The sequence below is a fragment of the Hyperolius riggenbachi genome, chromosome 12 (assembly GCF_040937935.1).
Source record: "Hyperolius riggenbachi isolate aHypRig1 chromosome 12, aHypRig1.pri, whole genome shotgun sequence".
Taxonomy (NCBI): Eukaryota; Metazoa; Chordata; class Amphibia; order Anura; family Hyperoliidae; genus Hyperolius; species Hyperolius riggenbachi.
The window spans coordinates 122,578,829-122,600,447 of record NC_090657.1 but is presented as its reverse complement, the minus strand read 5'-3'; the positions used below and the strand labels follow the sequence as shown (position 1 = coordinate 122,600,447).

Sequence of the window (21,619 nt, the reverse complement as noted above, 5' to 3'; positions counted from 1 at the left end):
GGGGTAATTATTGACCCCCCACATTGCACATTGATGTGTTGTGGGGATACAATAGTATACAAATATAAATCTCCTTTTATTTAATGAGATTAATTATCAACGTATATTCCTCATTTTTTCCTCTTTTTTGGGGGATTATGTTTATTATTTCTAGTGGTTACCAACGACACGTTTTGCTGGATCAAGTTTTGCACTATTGATTGTTATCTGGTTGTTTGATTGTTTTCTGTATTGTGCGGGGCTCCCCTTTAAAGCTCGGTGGTGGGGTTCCATTGCGCGCTGGTCCTTGGGGTGCGCCCGATGCGCAGATTGCGACCTTTTTCCCATGCTTCTCTCCCCTCTCCCCTCCCCGTCCCCCCCTTCTCCTCTCCCCTCCTTTCCTGCTTTTGGTCGCGCTGTGTGCTGCGGGTGCGCCGCGGGTTCTGGCGTGTATGTGGTTAATCTCGCCTATGCGCAGACAGGGGAGGCGGGCTCGGTGGGCATAGACTACGCCCAGCGGCTGGCCTCTCCACTTGCTGTCTGCGCATGTCCAGCTGGATCCTTTGGCGACGCATTGGGCATCCGCCCGCTGATTGGTTTCCGGCGGACCCGAGCTGCCTGGTGCGCATTACCCACACCTCATTTTGGATGCGGATGACGCGCTTCCGGGTTAGACGCCTTTTATGGCGTGGGGCGCGCCGGAGATGTTACACTCAGCCATTACACGGTCTGGGGTCCTGAGGAGCCTGATTACCGGCGAAACCGGTCGACAGTTAGCCCACTGCAGCCCGCAGTTCACATCCCTGGATGTTCCCTTTACAAATACGGACATTTGTTATACCTCCTTCCCAATGGTTGGTTGGACTATCTGGAGTAGCGCATGGGCATGTGGAATATGCAATCTCTTCAGGAGTGGTAGCTATAAACAACAGTTATTGCATTAAACTGGAACTTTTACTGCCTTGTGAAAATTCATATGGATGTTGCGATTGGACATCTACAAGCCTTACAGTTGATAACTGGTCATCAAGGGCAGCGGAATCCACACTGATTTGCATCAGAAGCCATGTATCTGGCACTCTATATCATGTAATGTGCAATCCACCACTCAGCTTATGAGCAAATTGCAACACCTTTGGCTATCCTCCATGACGCCTACACAGGCCATCATGTGCCTCTTTCTGTATTGAGGGGACTTTACTACATCCAGGTGGCCTTCATATGGCATGCTGGGTGGGCTTTCAGACCGTTGTACCTTTCCTCTATATTTTATGCTATGCTGAGATATATATGTATGTTGATTCATCTATCCCATGAGAGGGAGTTTTAATGTTCACAATAAATGCTTTTCATTTTTCTATATACATGACTCATTGAGTGCTTTGGCTTGCAGATGGGTTCTGCGTTCTTTTTTGTACATATATAAATTGGATACTATGCATCCTCATGGTCTAAATGAGGAAGCTGACCTTTCATGCTTTTTGTAGAACCCTTTTTCAAATCATTCTATTGAGCTAACATTGCTGATGAATAGCTGTGTTATTTCAGCTTTTAATAATTTTAATGTTTATACATACTCCTATTTGGACAATAAGTTTCTGACTTGATGTTATCTGTTGTACTCATATACGTATTCTGTTTGTATTTTAGCATGGCAAGACCATCACACCATTCAACAACATCATCTTATTGCTTCTGATAAGTGCTGTGGATTTCTAAGTCCTAAAATTAGCTGCAGTTCCTTCTGCCACCACTATACACTTGTGGCGCTGCTCCCTATCCCCATACAAAGTGTGGCGGCCATCTTGGGATTGGAGCTCTGTGACACTCCTTCCCATTGCCAGCCAACGCTATGGAGGTTGTGGATGTCTGCGCGTGACGCGTATGACGCCGCGACGTGCGTCACGTGACGTCATCGCGTCACAGGGCCGGCCCCGGTGTGATGGCCTCTCTCTTAGATTAACAGGTGTATATAAACAGCGCAATACGGACTTTTCATCCAGGACACCGCCGCTCTGCACAACTTTGCTGTTGCCTCCAGCTACCTACAGCCAAATCCCATTGAGAAAGGAATCTATTTCCGAAACGCCACGCCGTCTGGGTAATACAGCGGTGTTCGTTCTTATCACTGTGATTTATATGGACTCTTGTTGTATCATATGTTTCTGTTTATTTCTTCGGTATTGTTCAGCCAGTGCAGGGTACTATTTTCATTCCTCTGATGCACCAGCTAGCAGTATGGTGTTATAGCATATATGTTGAATCATTGTACTTGGATGTATATCATGCATTTGGCTGTGCACTAATGTTAATATAGCCTGCACAGATCACTTTACATATCTTTTGTATGTCTTGTCAGTATTTTCAATACAGACTTTTTTGCATCAGAATATACAAGGTGTGTGTGTCCTTTCACTTTATACTAGTGGTTTCACTGAACACAACAGTCAGGTATATGCTGTGATGAGGTGGGTTCACTGAACACAACAGTTAGGTATGGTCATGCCAGCTGATGCGGATAGCGGCGCAGCCACCGCTTTCGCATCTGGCATCACGGCGTCTCCTGCGATGGTGTCTCCGGGCCTCCCGCCGGCATCAGGGAGGTCCGGTCTGAGTGTCATTGTGGGCGAGCGTCAGGCTCGCGTGCGCGCGGATCACCACCGCATTTATTCCTTAAGGAAGCGTGTCAGCTGACCTGTTGGTCAGCTGACAGCTACTTGCTTCCGGATTGGCTGGGCTTCTGGGTGGCGCCATTTGAATGGTCCACAGTATTTTAGGACCTGCTTGTCAGTTGTCCTTTGTCTGTTGTTGCGAATACTTCATTGTGATAGCTCGCAGACCTTAGTCAGATCCTGGTGTGTTTCATCCGGCAGGACCCCGGGGATTCACACATAGTTTAGGATTATTACTATTATTGTATTTGATATTTCTGTGTATGACCTCTTGCTTCAACCTCTGACTCCGCTCTCTGCCTACTGATTCTGTACTATACCTGTCTGATCTGTTGCCGATTCCCTGCCTGATTACCGACCCCGATTTCTGCCTCACGATTCTGTACCTTGCTATTCTGATTGTTGCCGACCTCGGCCAGTTTACTCACTACGAATTTGCTTGACGATTTTGTACCGCTGCCTGACCAATCTGATGCTGCCTTTGCCTGTACGACCATTCTATCCAGTGATAGTCCCTTCTGTCAAGGGCTATCACATAGGAGTACTCCTGTGTTATACTGTGCATAAAAACACTTGTGATCACACTCTGATTAAAATACTGACTACTGTACTGTTTGAGCTCTTACTGATCATTACAGGTCTATGATGTGATGAGGTGGTTTCACTGAACACAACAGTCAGGTATATGCTGTGATGGTGGTTTCACTGAACACAACAGTTAGGTCTATGCTGTGATGAGGTGGTTTAACTGAACACAACAGTCAGGTATATGCTGTAATGAGGTGGTTTTACTGAACACAACAGTCAGGTATATGCTGTGATGAGGTGGTTTCACTGAAGGTAAGGGAAAACTGACTAGGTCTCCACCTGGATTTCGTGCAAAAATTGCTATAATTTATTTATACCATAGTACAAAAATACACACGACGTTTCGGCCTGCGGCCTTTATCAAGTGTTACAACAGACTGAGCTCAGCTCACATTTAAATCACAAACTTTCACATACAACACACCCACTAGGGGTGGGTACAAACTTAATAGACTGAGAGCCAGGAATAAAAGTGACCCACCTATAGAGAATCCTGTTTTGGATATTTTTGAAAACATGGTTATCCATTCACTGGAGGAAAGTTTGGAGGATAAGAAATATCAGACAATGCACAATTTGTCTAGAAAAGAAAGGGAAGCCCTTAAATTACTGCAAGAGGACAATAATGTTATCTATAAGAAGGCTGACAAAGGGGGATCATTGGTTGTGCAAAATAGGAATGAATATGTGTCTGAGTTATTGAGGCAGGTAAACGATACTGACACTTATCTTTCCCTCCCTGGGGATCCCTCCTTGAAGATCAAAGGCCATATCTCTAGTGCAGTGTTGTCGGCATTACTCAAGGAACAGTATAGGATACCAGTAATGTATACACTGCCAAAGGTCCACAAGGATATCTCACATCCGCCAGGAAGACCAGTAGTGTCAGCATCGTGTGGCTGGATGGTGTAAGTGTGGCTGGATGGTGTAATGGTTAAGGGCTCTGCCTCTGACACAGGAGACCAGGGTTCGAATCTCGGCTCTGCCTGTTCAGTAAGCCAGCACCTATCCAGTAGGACACCTTTGGCAAGTCTCCTTAACACTGCTACTGCCTATAGAGCGCACCCTAGTGGCTGCTGCTCTGGCGCTTTGAGTCCGCCAGGAGAAAAGCGCGATATAAATGTTATGTGTCTTGTCTTGTCTCTCTAGCAGTTAATTCTTTGATGGAGCCATTGGGCATTTATATTGATAGTGCTTTACAACCAATCGTGAGAAGTAATAGGTTGTGTTTACAGGACACTACGCATTTTTTTAATACTCTGGAAGAGGTTGACACCAGTGATATTAGATTTCTTGTGAGTCTGTATATTAAGAGTTTATATACTAACATACCTCTCCAGGAAGCATTGGACTCGATTAAGAAAGCTATGGAAAATTTGGCTGATCCGAGTGTTAATGTATCATTTGTATATGATCTGTTGGTTTTATGCCTGAAATCTAACTATTTTAGGGTGCAGAAAGATTTCTATTTACAGATAAGAGGAGTACCTATGGGGGCCCCTTATGCTCCAACGTTAGCTAATGTTTTCATGGCGGAATTCGAGTCAGTACACATTTTGAGGAATGATATTTTTTGGAAATTTGGTAGAGGTTACTGTCGTTTTATAGACAATTTATTTTTTTGTTGGACGGGTTCAGAAGAAAGTTTAATGGAATTTTTCAATGTTTTGAATTCTTGCCATGAGACCATTAACCACTTCCGGATACCGGGTGGTTTGGCTGATCTGTGCTGCGGGGGCTCTTCAGCCCGCAGCACAGATCAGAAATCGTGCAGGGCGATCAGACTTCCCCCCTTTTTTCCCCACTAGGGGGATGTCCTGCTGGGGGGGTCTGATCGCCGCCGCGCTACTGTGCCTAGCGGGGGGGGCTCCTCAAAGCCCCCCTCCACAGCGCTAGTCCTCCCTCTGCCGCCTTCCCTCCCTCTCCCGTCCCCTGTGTGCGGCGCAGGACGGAAAGCCGTCCTGCGCCGGATAGGATAGGCTTTAGCCTATCAGATGCCGGCGATCCCCGGCCAATCAGAGGCCGGGGATCGCCGATCTCCGTCACGGCGCTGCTGCGCAGCAGCGCCGTATGTATGTAAACAGCGGGGAAGATCTTCCCTGCCTGTTTACATTTACCCTGCGAGCCACGATCGGAGGCTCGCAGGGTGTTCACGGAGACACCCTCCGTGAACTGACATGGAACGGCCGCTCGAATGGAAACCGCTTCAGGATTCAGGGGCGTACATATGCGTACGCAGAATCCTGAAGTGGTTAAGTTCACTTTGGAATTTCATCCTTGTAAACTACATTTTTTTTATGTGGATATCACTTTTGATGGGAGTGGTTTCCAGACTGATTTGTTCAGAAAGTCTACAGATCGTAATAATGCTCTACTAGCTAGTAGTTGTCATCCCCGACCCCTACTTAAGGGCCTCCCGAAGAGCCAGTTTATTTGCGCTAGACGAATTACTTCAAATGATGTGACCTATCATAAGCAGGCTGATATGTTAGTTGAGAATTTTGTAGCGAGAGGCTATAGGAGAGAAGAAGTTAGGGAGACAGCTGATATGGTAGCAGGATTAGATAGAAAAATTTTGAGGCAGAGAAAGCAGAGAGAGGATAGCGAAAGGGGAGTGCAATTTATATCAGCATACGATAATCATGCTCAATTGGTGAAAAGGACTATACTTAGTAATTGGTCACTTATTGAGGCTGATCCCCTTCTGTCTGAGGTATTTCATTCCCCCCCAAGCTTTGTATATAGAAGGGGTAAGAGTATTAGAGATAGACTAGTTAGGGCTGACCTGAAGACTAACCCAAGACAGATGTCGACATTTTTACCAAAAAAGATGGGTACTTTCCCGTGTCTGAGCTGCCAGAACTGTAGCAGCATTATGAGGGGCGACTATGTTGCCCATCCCAGGAGGGGCACGAGGATTAAATTGAATGGAAGTTTTTCATGTCTTACATCAAATGTGGTTTAATTTTTGAAGTGCCCCTGTGGGATTGGCTACGTAGGCCAAACCTCGAGACCGATTACAGTTAGGTTGAATGAGTATCGCAGCAACATTAGGTTATATAGGAAATATATAAATGATCCTGAAAAAAGTTTTGATTCTTCCTTAGGCAGACATTTTTATGAATCTAATCATATGGTTGGCGATTTGCGCTGGTGCGTACTGGAGAAGGTCGTAGCAGGCGAGGGAATGGATAATGAGACGATCCTCCTTCAAAGGGAAAGCAGATGGATTAGTAAGCTGAATACGTTGGTTCCAAATGGACTTAATGAAGAGTTTAGTTTAAAGTGCTTTTTATAATTCCTGGTGTTTAAGTACACTGTCCCTTTAAATCTCTCTTATAAAGTTTGTACCCACCCCTAGATAGTGTTGGGCGAACACCTAGATGTTCGGGTTCGCGAACGTTCGCCGAACATCGCCGCGATGTTCGGGTGTTCGCGCCGAACTCCGAACATAATGGAAGTCAATGGGGACCCGAACTTTCGTGCTTTGTAAAGCTTCCTTACATGCTACATACCCCAAATTTGCAGGGTATGTGCACTTTGGGAGTGGGTACAAGAGGAAAAAAAATATTTGAAAAGAGCTTATAGTTTTTGAGAAAATTGATTGTAAAGTTTCAAAGGAAAAACTGTCTTTTAAATGTGGAAAATGTCATGTTTCTTTGCACAGGTAACATGCTTTTTGTCACCATGCAGTCATAAATGTAATACAGAGAAGAGGTTCCAGGAAAAGGGACCGGTAACGCTAACCCAGCACAAGCAGCAGAACACGTGATGAAACAGGAGGAGGCGCAGGAGGAGAAGGCCACGCTTTTTGAGACACAACATCCCAGGCCTTGCATGAGGACAAATAGCGTGCGGATATAGCAATGCTTTTTGCCGCCATGCAGTCATAAATGTAATAAAGATGAGAGGTTCAATAAACAGGGACCGGAAACGCTAACCCAGCAGCAGCAGCAGCAGCACACGTGAGGGAACAGGAGGAGCCGCAGGAGGAGAAGGCCACGCTTTTTGAGACACAACATCCCAGGCCTTGCATGAGGACAAATAGCGTGCGGATATAGCAATGCTTTTTGCCGCCATGCAGTCATAAATGTAATAAAGATGAGCGGTTCAATAAACAGGGACCGGAAATGCTAAACCAGCAGCAGCAGCAGCAGCACACGTGATGGAACAGGAGGAGGCGCAGGAGGAGAATGCCACCCTTTTTGAGACACAGCATCCCAGGCCTTGCATGAGGACAAATAGCGTGCGGATATAGCAATGCTTTTTGCCGCCATGCAGTCATAAATGTAATAAAGATGAGAGGTTCAATAAACAGGGACCGGAAACGCTAACCCAGCAGCAGCAGCAGCACACGTGATGGAACAGGAGGAGGCGCAGGAGGAGAATGCCACGCTTTTTGAGACACAGCATCCCAGGCCTTGCATGAGGACAAATAGCGTGCGGATATAGCAATGCTTTTTGCCGCCATGCAGTCATAAATGTAATAAAGATGAGAGGTTCAATAAACAGGGACCGGAAACGCTAACCCAGCAGCAGCAGCACACGTGAGGGAACAGGAGGAGCCGCAGGAGGAGAAGGCCACGCTTTTTGAGACACAACATCCCAGGCCTTGCATGAGGACAAATAGCGTGCGGATATAGCAATGCTTTTTGCCGCCATGCAGTCATAAATGTAATAAAGATGAGAGGTTCAATAAACAGGGACCGGAAACGCTAACCCATCACAGATGGTCATTGTTCATGTTACTTGGTTGGGGTCCAGGAGTGTTGCGTAGTCGTTTCCAATCCAGGATTGATTCATTTTAATTTGAGTCAGACGGTCTGCATTTTCTTTGGAGAGGCGGATATGCCGATCTGTGACGATGCCTCCGGCAGCACTGAAACAGCATTCCGACATAACGCTGGCTGCCGGGCAAGCCAGCACCTCTATTGCGTACATTGCCAGTTCGTGCCAGATGTCTAGCTTCGATACCCAATAGTTGAAGGGTGCAGATGGATTGTTCAACACAGCTACGCCATCTGACATGTAGTCCTTGACCATCTTCTCCAGGCGATCGGTGTTGGAGGTGGATCTGCACGCTTGCTGTTCTGTGGGCTGCTGCTGCATGGGTGTCATAAAATTTTCCCACTCCAAGGACACTGCCGATACCATTCCCTTTTGGGCACTAGCTGCGGCTTGTGTTGTTTGCTGCCCTCCTGGTCGTCCTGGGTTTGCGGAAGTCAGTCTGTCGGCGTACAACTGGCTAGAGGAGGGGGAAGATGTCAATCTCCTCTCTAAAGTCTCCACAAGGGCCTGCTGGTATTCTTCCATTTTGACCTGTCTGACTCTTTCTTCAAGCAGTTTTGGAACATTGTGTTTGTACCGTGGATCCAGAAGAGTATAAACCCAGTAATTGGTGTTGTCCAGAATGCGCACAATGCGTGGGTCGCATTCAATGCAGTCTAGCATGAATTGAGCCATGTGGACCAGAGTCCTGCCAGAATCCTCATCATCCTCTTGTGAGCGTTGTGATAGTTGTTGTGATGCATCATAGTCGTCACCTTCTTCTTGGTCTGCTTCTGCTGACCATTCGCGCTGAATTGTGGAAGTCCAACGTGCACCGCTCTGGCCCTCGTCAGTGGTGGCATGAAATTCCTGCTCCAACTCCAGCTGTTCCTCCTCCTCTTCTTCGTCATAGCTGCTGGGGCCAGCGTTTCCTGATGCGGATGGCCTGATGTTGGTACCATCACGCTGATCGTTTTCTCCTTCAGATTCCCCCAGTTGCATTATGACAGCTGTTTCCTTGATTTTCAACATTGACCTCTTCAGTAAACACAGCAGTGGTATGGTAATGCTGACTGAAGAGTTGTCACTGCTCACAAGCAACGTGGATTGCTCAAAATGTTGGAGGACTTGGCAGAGGTCCAACATGTTAGCCCAATCGGATCCACAGAAGCTTGGCAGCTGTCCGGATGCGCCTCGGTACTGCGCCGTCATGTACTGGACCACTGCACTCTTCTGCTCGCAAAAGCGGGCTAGCATGTGCAGCGTAGAATTCCAGCGCGTAGGGACATCACACAGCAAGCGATGGTGGGGGATATTGAAGCGCTCCTGCATCTTGGCGAGTGCCCCCGAAGCAGTACTGGAATTTCTGCAATGTTTGGCCACTCGTCGCACCTTCAACAGAAGATCGGCCACGCCTGGGTATGTCCTCAGGAACCGCTGAACTACTAGGTTCATCACGTGCGCCAGGCAAGGGATGTGTGTCAGCTTAGCCAACCTTAAAGCGTGAATGAGATTACTCCCATTATCACACACAACCATGCTCGGTTTCAGGTCCAGCTGTGCCAGCCACAAATCCGTCTGTTCCTTTATTCCCCTCCAAATTTCCTCCCCTGTGTGCTGCTTATCCCCAAGGCAGATCAGCCTCAGCAACGCTTGCTGACGCATGCCAACAGCTGTGCTGCATTGCTTCCACGATCCTACTGCTGCTGGGTTAGCGTTTCCGGATGAGGTACAGCTTTGAGATGCGTTGGAGGAGAAGGAGTCAGAGAGGTAGGTGCTGCTGTTGTTATCCAGTGGGAGGGATGGCGGTGCAGTTGTTTGCGGCGTGGGCAACACCCGCGCCGTAGCAGGTGAGGAATCGCTGCCAGGCTCCACAAGGTTCACCCAGTGCGCGGTAAGGGAGATGTATTGACCCTGGCCGAACGCACTCGTCCAGGTGTCAGTGGTGAGGTGAACCTTGCAGGCAACGGCATTCTTCAAGTTTCGGGTTATTTTGCTGACCATGTGCTCATGCAACTCAGGCACTGCAGAGCGCGCAAAGTGGTAGCGGCTGGGAACCACGTAACGTGGGATGGCCACTGACATCATGCCCTTGAAGCTGTTTGTCTCCACCACTCGATATGGCAGCATTTCGCAGGCCAGAAGCTTGGCTATGCTGGTTGTTACTGCCACGGCCCGGGGGTCATTTGCTGGCAATTTCCTCTTGCGATCAAACATCTCCGAGACAGACAACTGAATCGTAGGGCTGCACACTGAAGGGCTGTTGGTTGTTGTGTTTGATTAACACTGGGAGACCTCAAGAGCACTACTCCGGAAAGTGACAGTGTCAGCGTCTGATGTTTGTGAATGTTGTGAACCACGCAATGGCTGGGCTACTGCTGCTGCTGAGGCGGGTCTGGTGGTGAGTCTGGTGACCCCAAGGGAGGCAGTGTTGCTGGTACCCTGTCCTGCCGCGTTTGCCCACAGAGTGGGATGTTTGGATAGCATGTGGCAGCTCATGCTGGTGGTGGAGAGGTTGTTAATACTTTTCCCCCTGCTCAGGCGGGTCTTGCACACCTTGCAAATCGCCATAGTACCATCCTCAGTGCAGTCTTCAAAGAAAGCCCAGACTTTGGAGCACCTGCCTTGCTGGCGATTTCTGTTTGCACCTCTTTTGCGTCTCAAAGGAACTTCCACACTTGTGGTGCCTGAAATTGCGCGCCGCCTACCTTGTGGCACAAGGTGAACTCGTGCAGCAGTGGGTTCTTCAACAGACTCATCTGTGCTGCTGCTACGACGGCGATGTTCTCGTTCACAAACAAAATCTGGGTCTCTGTCCACATTGTCCATACCCTCCTCTTCCATCTCCTGAAACTCGTCATATGTCATTGTGGGGGTCCGCCGCCGTGGAGAAGAGCTCCCCAGAACAACCTCTGCGCAGCTCACTCCAACGTCGTCTTCCAGATCTTGTCGGCCGACCTCCTGCAATTGCAACCCCTCCTGCCCAACTTGCTCTGGGATTTGGGTTTCCGAGTCCTCCTCGGACTCGCCTTGTATTTCAGTGCGCGGTGCATTTCCCACAGTTAATGGTTGTGAATCCGGGCACAACATTTCTGGCTGTTCCTCCATTGACCTTTGAAAGGTGGAAGTTTGTTGGGCTGGGAATAGCTCCTGCGAATACCCCATTGTGTCCTGAGGTAATTCATCGGACTGGTTATCTGGCAGTTGTGTGCGTGGTGTCGCTGCCGGTTGTGTCAGCTTTGTGCCCACTGGCTCCTTGTAACTGGCTGAGGACTCGGACCTCGTGCGTGATGTGCTGGTGCTGCTTAACCCACTGCTGGATGCTTGAGAGGTCATCCAAGTAATTATCTGGTCCTGTTCTTTTGGATTTGTGAGGGTTGTTGTCCTGGACAACATGGGCGGTATTGAGTGGGTTTTCTTGGGTGCTCCCCTGTGGCCTGTACGTGAACCGTCAGGGGAAACACCTCTTCCCTTGCCCCTCCCTCTTTCACCAGATTTCTTCCTCATTTCACTTATCCTTAAAGTACACGCTGACTGGCAGCAGTACAGTGGCAGTACAGAAATGCTATACAGTGGTGGGTGAGCGGTGTACCACTATTCCCAGCAGCGACACAGAGCGCAATGCTATACAGTGGCGGGTGAGCGGTGTACCACTATTCCCAGCAGCGACACAGAGCACAATGCTATACAGTGGCGGGTGAGCGGTGTACTACTATTCCCAGCAGACACAGAGTGGCAGTAAACAGAATGCTATATAGTGTGGCTGAGCGAGGTACACAGAGTGGCAGTAAACAGAATGCTATATAGTGTTGCTGAGCGAGCGGTGTACTACTATTCCCAGCAGACACAGAACAGTAAACAGAATGCTATATAGTGTGGCTGAGCGGTGTACCACTATTCCCAGCAGCGACACAGAGCACAATGCTATACAGTGGCGGGTGAGCGGTGTACCACTATTCCCAGCAGCGACACAGAGCACAATGCTATACAGTGGCGGGTGAGCGGTGTACTACTATTCCCAGCAGACACAGAGTGGCAGTAAACAGAATGCTATATAGTGTGGCTGAGCGAGGTACACAGAGTGGCAGTAAACAGAATGCTATATAGTGTGGCTGAGCGAGGTACACAGAGTGGCAGTAAACAGAATGCTATATAGTGTGGCTGAGCGAGCGGTGTACTACTATTCCCAGCAGACACAGAACAGTAAACAGAATGCTATATAGTTTGGTTGAGCGGTGTACCACTATTCCCAGCAGCGACACAGAGCACAATGCTATACAGTGGCAGGTGAGCGGTGTACCACTATTCCCAGCAGCGACACAGAGCACAATGCTATACAGTGGCGGGTGAGCGGTGTACTACTATTCCCAGCAGACACAGAGTGGCAGTAAACAGAATGCTATATAGTGTGGCTGAGCGAGGTACACAGAGTGGCAGTAAACAGAATGCTATATAGTGTGGCTGAGCGAGCGGTGTACTACTATTCCCAGCAGCGACACAATGACTGGGGGGACCCTGGCTAGCGTGGCTGGAGCGCGAACTACCCTGCTTGCCTACCCAAAGCTAAACCCACAGACAAATGGCGGAGATATGACGTGGTTCGGGTATTTATTTACCCGAACCACGTGACAGTTCGGCCAATCAGAGCGCGTTCGGGTCCGAACCACGTGACCCGTTCAGCCAATCACAGCGCTAGCCGAACGTTCGGGGAACGTTCGGCCATGCGCTCTTAGTTCGGCCATGTGGCCGAACGGTTTGGCCGAACACCATCAGGTGTTCGGCCGAACTCGAACATCACCCGAACAGGGTGATGTTCTGCAGAACCCGAACAGTGGCGAACACTGTTTGCCCAACACTACCCCTAGAGGGTGTGTTGTATGTGAAAGTTTGTGATTTAAATGTGAGCTGAGCTCAGTCTGTTGTAACACTTGATAAAGGCCGCAGGCCAAAATGTCGTGTGTATTTTTGTACTATGGTATAAATAAATTATAGCAATTTTTGCATGAAATCCAGGTGGAGACTCAGTCACTTTTCTCTTACCTTGGTTGCAGCATTCACACCCTTAGGATCCGGGTGCGGACTGGTAGACTCCCTGGTGAAAGAAAAATGATGAATGCAGTGTGAGCAGAGGGACAACTTTTTCTTGTGGTGGTTTCACTGAACACAACAGTTAGGTCTATGCTGTGATGAGGTGTTTTCACTGAACACAACAGTCAGGTCTATGCTGTGATGAGGTGCTTTCACTGAACACAACAGCTAGGTATATGCTGTGATGAGGTGGTTTCACTGAACACAACAGTCAGGTATATGCTGTGATGAGGTGATTTCACTGAACACAACAGCTAGGTATATGCTGTGATAAGGTGGGTTCACTGAACACAATAGTTAGGTCTATGCTGTGATGAGGTGGTTTTACTGAACACAACAGTCAGGTATATGCTGTGATGAGGTGGGTTCACTGAACACAACAGTTAGGTCTATGCTGTGATGAGGTGGTTTCACTGAACACAACAGTCAGGTATATGCTGTGATGAGGTGGGTTCACTGAACACAACAGTTAGGTAAAGGTATATGCTGTGATGAGGTGGGTTCACTTAATACAACAGTCAGGTATATGCTGTGATGAGGTGGTTACACTGAACACAACAGTCAGGTATATGCTGTGATGGTGGTTTCACTGAACTCAACAGTTAGATCCTATGCTGTGATGAGGTGGTTTCACTGAACACAACAGTCAGGTATATGCTGTGATGAGGTGGGTTCACTGAACACAACAGTTAGGTAAAGGTATATACTGTGATGAGGTGGGTTCACTGAACACAACAGTTAGGTAAAGGTATATGCTGTGAAGAGGTGGTTTCACTGAACACAACAGTCAGGTATATGCTGTGATGAGGTGGGTTAACTGAACACAACAGTTAGGTCTATGCTGTGATGAGGTGGTTTTACTGAACATAACAGTCAAGTATATGCTATGATGAGGTGGGTTCACCGAACACAACAGTTAGGTCTATGCTGGGATGAGGTGGTTTCACTGAACACAACAGTCAGGTATATGCTGTGATGAGGTGGGTGCACTGAACACAACAGTTAGGTAAAGGTATATGCTGTGATGAGGTGGGTTCACTTAACACAACAGTCAGGTATATGCTGTGATGAGGTGGTTACACTGAACACAACAGTCAGGTATATGCTGTGATGGTGGTTTCACTGAACTCAACAGTTAGGTCTTGTCATGCCAGCTGATGCGGATAGCGTCGCAGCCACCGCTTTCGCATCTGACATCACGGCGTCACCCGCGGTGGCGTCTCTGGGCCTCCCACCTGCATCAGGGAGGTCCGCAGGCCGAAACGTCGTGTGTATTTTTGTACTATGGTATAAATAAATTATAGCAATTTTTGCACGAAATCCAGGTGGAGACCCAGTCACTTTTCCCTTACCTTGGTTGCAGCATTGCGGACTGGTAGACTCCCTGGTGAAAGAAAAATGATGAATGCAGTGTGAGCAGAGGGGCAACTTTTTCTTGTGGTGGTTTCACTGAACACAACAGTTAGGTCTATGCTGTGATGAGGTGGTTTCACTGAACACAACAGTCAGGTCTATGCTGTGATGACTTTCGTAGCTACAAACAAAATTCTTGCGCTCCTGGTCCCAAGTTGTCACAAATGGCTGATTTCTCTACAGGGTTCCCTAAGTCCAAATCAGACTGCAGTGGGGGGCTCAAGGGCTGGGAGAACGCCAGAAGGCGAATCTCAATGAAGAATATTTCATAAAAAGGATGGTCAGATGGAAAAGACCACGGGACCGGACAGCTAAAAAACGTAAATAAACCGCTAATACAACGCTAATAAAACGCTGATAAAAGTGGAAAAAAGGGCGTCTAGATATACGGACGCTACATAAAAGAATATATGGTGCAAAACCTGTGCTCCTACATAAAAATCACATATAGAGAAACACACGTACTCACAGACTACATTACTTCAAATCCATCAAAGGAAGAAGGAGGACCGGTTCGATACATTACCCAAGGGGAATTACTAAGGTGGGGCCTATGGATGTGCGTGTAACCGCACACCCAAAGGCTCATGGAGGGATGTGGTCAGTAGGTTACGTCCATAGTAGGTTTATCTTTCTTAGATCCCCTCCTGTCATCGAACATGACGATGACATCAATTTAATACATCATTCAGTATGTATCCCGGTGTGCCTAACACACGCACAATCAGAAACATACACAAACTGCTCCCCATATGCCTCACGTCCAGACACGCTCTAGATACGCACTTGGACACGCTGGGGCCCACAGTGGCATGGTCAGTCCAGCCATTCTAGCCCGTAAGGGTTTCCACAGGTTGTGGGGTGTACATATTGGGGGTCCCATCAGGGTGGGCGGGGTTTCCACCCCAGCCCTTCCCTGCCCCACCCCTTCCCCCCCCCCCCATTCCCACCCCCCACCACCATTCCCACCCTTCCCCCCCCCCCCCGTCCCACCAAAGCCCCCCTCCCTCCCCCCCCCCCCAGTGCTTACTCCTCCGCATTGCGGTAGGGGCACATTTGTATACATGCATATGGACGATGGTCACCAGTATGCACGTAAGAAAGTATATATGTCACACTCTCTTATGCCCCCAGGTGTAGCTTACACACAGACGGAAACTGACCACATCCCTCCATGAGCCTTTGGGTGTGCGGTTACACGCACATCCATAGGCCCCACCTTAGTAATTCCCCTTGGGTAATGTATCGAACCGGTCCTCCTTCTTCCTTTGATGGATTTGAAGTAATGTAGTCTGTGAGTACGTGTGTTTCTCTATATGTGATTTTTATGTAGGAGCACAGGTTTTGCACCATATATTCTTTTATGTAGCGTCCGTATATCTAGACGCCCTTTTTTCCACTTTTATCAGCGTTTTATTAGCGTTGTATTAGCGGTTTATTTACGTTTTTTAGCTGTCCGGTCCCGTGGTCTTTTCCATCTGACCATACTTTTTATGAAATATTCTTCATTGAGATTCGCCTTCTGGCGTTCTCCCAGCCCTTGAGCCCCCCACTGCAGTCTGATTTGGACTTAGGGAACCGGTCCATGGGCTAAAAGTAGAAGCCCATGTGTGGTGCATCATTTGTGCCCCATTCTATTGATGAATTGTTATAATTCTCGCCTAGCATTTAAAGTATTTACGGTATTTATATTTTCACCTATTTTTTATTTTTTATTTTTTATTTGTCAATTTTAATTTCTAACTCCGGCTGGTGTTGATTTTATGTTCTACTTTTTAGTGTTATGTATGGTTTAACAACTTTTAGGATATGTATATACATATGTGGAGTATTTGTTTCTGTCTATAATGTATTTATCCCATACGTGTCATCTACTAAATACCAGCCGCAGATTTCACCGTGTTGTTCCTCTATAAGGAAATCCATTTATGTGCTAATTCCCATGTGAGATCATGGAGGATGACGCGCTGTTTCATTAATACACGCAAGTCCCCATGAAAGGACTATTAGTATGCGTGTATTGTGCGTTTTAACCATGTTTTAATAAAGTTTTCTATGGCTTCCCCAGGTTGCTATGGCAACTTTTGGGGGAAGCCTATAATCTTGCGCCTTGTAGCATACGACGTCATCTGACGAAGGCGCAGAGCGCCGAAACGCGTAATGACGTCGTACGCGTGCTGAGGGACGAAGCCACGCCCACCACCAGTGAGACGGAGCCCAGACCATCGGGACCCGCGCTGCCGGCCACAGCGCGTTATCCTCCACTGATCCATAGCGGCTGGCTGCCCGCTGACACGCTCAATTGAATTTTGAACATTGTGAGTATAACTTGTAAGTGCAATAAATGTCCATCCCTTGATGTAATACACTATGGCGCGCTCCACTCTTTTCTAGTGATCACTATGCTGTGATGAGGTGCTTTCACTGAACACAACAGTCAGGTATATGCTGTGATGAGGTGATTTCACTGAACACAACAGCTAGGTATATGCTGTGATGAGGTGGGTTCACTGAACACAACAGTTAGGTAAAGCTATATGCTGTGATGAGGTGGGTTCACTGAACACAACAGTTAGGTAAAGGTATATGCTGTGATGAGGTGGTTTCACTGAACACAACAGTCAGGTATATGCTGTGATGAGGTGGGTTCACTGAACACAACAGTTAGGTCTATACTGTGATGAGGTGGTTTTACTGAACACAACAGTCAGGTAGATGCTATGATGAGGTGGGTTCACTGAACACAACAGTTAGGTCTATGCTGGGATGAGGTGGTTTCACTGAAGACAACAGTCGGGTATATGCTGTGATGAGGTGGGTGCACTGAACACAACAGTTAGGTAAAGGTATATGCTGTGATGAGGTGGGTTCACTTAACACAACAGTCAGGTATATGCTGTGATGAGGTGGTTTCACTGAACACAACTGTCAGGTATATGATGTGATGAGGTGGTTACACTGAACACAACAGTCAGGTATATGCTGTGATGGTGGTTTCACTGAACTCAACAGTTAGGTCTATGCTGTGATGAGGTGGTTTCACTGAACACAACAGTCAGGTATATGCTGTGATGAGGTGGTTTCACTGAACACAACAGTTAGATCTTGTCATGCCAGCTGATGCAGATAGCGTCGCAGCCACCGCTTTCGCATCTGGCATCACGGCGTCACCCGCGGTGGCGTCTCCGGGCCTCCCGCCGGCATCAGGTAGGTCCGGTCTGAGTGTCATTGTGGGCAAGCGTCAGGCTCGCGTGCGCGCGGATCTCCACCGCATTTATTCCTTAAGGAAGCGTGTCAGCTGACCTGTTGGTCAGCTGACAGCTACTTGCTTCCGGATTGGCTGGGCTTCTGGGCGGCGCCGTTCAAATGGTCCATGGTATTTTAGTACCTGCTTGTCAGTTGTTCTTTGTCTGTTGTTGCGAATACTTCATTGTGATAGCTCGCAGACCTTAGTCAGATCCTGGTGTGTTTCATCCGGCAGGACCCCGGGGATTCACACATAGTTTAGGATTATTACTATTATTGTATTTGATATTTCTGTGTATGACCTCTTGCTTCAACCTCTGACTCCGCTCTCTGCCTACTGATTCTGTACTATACCTGTCTGATCTGATGCCGATTCCCTGCCTGATTACCAACCCCGATTTCTGCCTCACGATTCTGTACCTTGCTATTCTGATTGTTGCCGACCTCGGCCTGTTTACTCACTACGAATTTGCTTGACGATTTTGTACCGCTGCCTGACCGATCTGATGCTGATTTTGCCTGTACTACCATTCTATCCAGTGAAAGTCCCCTCTGTCAAGGGCTATCACATAGGAGTACTCCTGTGCAGTGGCATACCTAGGGCATTTGGCACCCGGTGCTGGGTATTAAAAGACCCCCCCCCCCCCTAAAAAAAATGGCCGTGGCCACAACCTGTGGCTTGCTCTGTGGCAAAAATGGGCGTGGTCATGGCCGGATGAGGGCGGAGCTAACTGTAATTTAAAGTATTAGCTAGTATAGTTGCCCCAGTATAGCTAGTAGTTTCCCCCAGTATAGCTGCCCCCAGTGAAGCTAGTATAGTTGCCCCCAGTATAGCTAGTTTAGTTGCCCCCAGTATAGCTAGTATAGTTGCCCCCAGTATAGCTAGTATAGTTGCCCCCAGTATAGCTGGTATAGTTGCCCCCAGTATAGCTGGTATAGTTGCCCCCAGTATAGCTGGTATAGTTGCCCCCAGTATAGCTGGTATAGTTGCCCCCAGTATAGCTGATATAGCTGCCCCTAGTATAATTGCCCCCAGTATAGCTAGTATAGCTGCCCCCAGTGAAGCTAGTATAGTTGCCCCCAGTATAGCTAGTTTAGTTGCCCCCAGTATAGCTAGTACAGTTGCCCCCAGTATAACTGGTATAGTTGCCCCCAGTATAGTTGTCCCCAGTATAGCTGGTATAGTTGCCCCCAGTATAGCTAGTAGAGCTGCCCCCAGTATAGCTGCCCCCCAGTATAGCTAGTTTAGTTGCCCCCAGTATAGCTAGTATAGCTGCCCCCAGTATAGCTAGTTTAGTTGCCCCCAGTATAGCTAGTTTAGTTGCCCCCCAGTATAGCTAGTTTAGTTGCCCCCAGTATAGCTAGTATAGTTGCCCCCAGTATAGCTGGTATAGTTGCCTCCAGTATAGCTGGTATAGTTGCCCCCAGTATAGCTGGTATAGTTGCCCCCAGTATAGCTGCCCCCAGTATACCTAGTATAGCTGCCCCCAGTATAGCTAGTATAGCTGCCCCTAGTATAGTTGCACCCAGTATAGCTAGTATAGCTGCCCCCAGTGAAGCTCGTATAGTTGTGCCCAGTATAGCTAGTTTATTTGCCCCCAGTATAGCTAGTATAGTTGCCCCCAGTATAGCTGGTATAGTTGCCCCCAGTATAGCTGGTATAGTTGCCCCCAGTATAGCTGGTATAGTTGCCCTCAGTATAGCTGCCCCCCGTATAGCTTGTCTAGCTGCCCCCAGTATAGCTGCCCCCAGTATAGTTTCCCCCAGTATAGCTAGTATAGCTGCCCCCAGTGAAGCTAGTATAGTTGCCCCCAGTATAGCTAGTTTAGTTGCCCCCAGTATAGCTAGTATAGTTGCCCCCAGTATAGCTAGTACAGTTGCCCCCAGTATAGCTGGTATAGTTGCCCCCAGTATAGTTGCCCCCAGTATAGCTGGTATAGTTGCCCCCAGTATAGCTAGTAGAGCTGCCCCCAGTATAGTTAGTTTAGTTGCCCCCAGTATAGCTAGTATAGCTGCCCCCAGTATAGCTAGTTTAGTTGCCCCCAGTATAGCTAGTTTAGTTGCCCCCAGTATAGCTAGTACAGTTGCCTCCAGTATAGCTGGTATAGTTGCCCCCAGTATAGTTGCCCCAGTATAGCTAGTTTAGTTGCCCCCAGTATAGGTAGTTTAGTTGCCCCCAGTATAGCTAGTTTAGTTGCCCCCAGTATAGCTAGTACAGTTGCCCCCAGTATAGATGTCCCTGGAGGGGGGAAGCAGCGCTAGAAGGAGGGGCAGTGGGGGCAACGGTGGGAAAGGGGGAAATATCCCCCCCCCCCTCCCTCACCTGGGACCCCTCCTTTTGCCTCTCTCCCCCTCCATTCAGCGGTGGCAAGTGCGGGCTCGGCGGCGGGGGAGGGGAGACATGCGCAGAATTACTCACCACTTCCATGTTCCAAGCGCCGGGGGCGTCATGTCGTCACAGATCTCCGCCTTCAATGAAGGCGGAGATCTGTGATGACATGACGCTGCCGACGCTTGGAACGCGGAAGTGGTGAGTAATTCTCCGCATGTCTCCCCGCCCCCGCCGCCGAGCCCGCACTTGCCACCGCTGAATGGAGGGGGAGAGAGGCAGAAGGAGGGGTCCCAGGTGAGGGAGGGGGGGTATTTCCCCCATTCCCACTGCTGCCCCCACTGCCCCTCCTTCTAGCGCTGCTTCCCCCCCCTGCTCTGCTGCTGTGGGGGGTCGTGGCGACACCCCCCTGGGTGTCTGTCAACCGGTGCGCCACACCCCCCTGCGCTCTACAATAGGAACGCCACTGCTCCTGTGTTATACTGTGCACAAAAACACTTGTGATCACACTCTGATTAAAATACTGACTACTGTACTGTTTGAGCTCTTACTGATCATTACAGGTCTATGCTGTGATGAGGTGGTTTCACTGAACACAACAGTCAGGTATATGCTGTGATGAGGTGCTTTCACTGAACACAATAGCTAGGTATAAGCTGTGATGAGGTGGTTTCACTGAACACAACAGTCAGGTATATGCTGTGATGAGGTGGTTTCACTGAACACAACAGCTAGGTATATGCTGTGATGGTGGTTTCACTGAACACAACAGTCAGGTATATGCTGTGATGAGGTGGTTTTACTGAACATAACAGTCAGGTATAAGCTGTGATGAAGTGGGTTCACTGAACACAACAGTTAGGTCTATGCTGTGATGAGGTGGTTTCACTGAACACAACAGTCAGGTATATGCTGTGATGAGGTGCTTTCACTGAACACAACAGCTAGGTATATGCTGTAATGAGTTGGTTTCACTGAACACAACAGTCAGGTATATGCTGTGATGAGGTGGTTTCACTGAACACAACAGCTAGGTATATGCTGTGATGGTGATTTCACTGAACACAACAGTCAAGTATATGATGTGATGAGGTGGTTTCACTGAACACAACAGTTAGGTAAAGGTATATGCTGTGATGAGGTGGGTTCACTGAACACAACAGTCAGGTATATGTTGTGATGAGGTGGGTTCACTGAACACAACAGTTAGGTGAAGGTATATGCTGTGATGAGGTGGGTTCACTTAAGACAACAGTTAGGTAAACGTATATGCTGTGACGAGGTGGTTTTACTGAACACAACAGTCAGGTATATGCTGTGATGAGGTGGGTTCACTGAACACAACAGTTAGGTCTATGCTGTGATGAGGTGGGTTCACTGAACACAACGGTTAGGTCTATGCTGTGATGGGGTGGTTTCACTGAACACAACAGTCAGGTATATGCTGTGATGAGGTGGGTTCACTGAAAACAACAGTTAGGTAAAGGTATATGCTGTGATGAGGTGGTTTCACTGAAGACAACAGTTAGGTAAAGGT

At 48.2% G+C, this 21,619-nt stretch overlaps 1 protein-coding gene across 3 annotated transcripts in view; it reads right to left on the bottom strand.

Moving 5' to 3' along the window:
• LOC137541609 (amine oxidase [copper-containing] 3-like) overlaps positions 1-21,619 on the bottom strand; it is a 643,078-nt gene that overhangs the window by 122,372 nt on the left and 499,087 nt on the right. The window contains exon 4 of one of the 3 annotated variants that reach the window (XM_068263002.1): positions 14,447-14,478. The exons of 1 other annotated variant lie outside the window; for it this stretch is intronic. In XM_068263002.1, coding sequence (XP_068119103.1) covers positions 14,447-14,478 — 32 coding nt within the window. Of the gene's footprint in view, positions 1-13,046; positions 13,099-14,446; positions 14,479-21,619 lie in introns of all 3 variants that reach the window. One more of the 3 variants, XM_068263003.1, reaches the window with a different exon arrangement.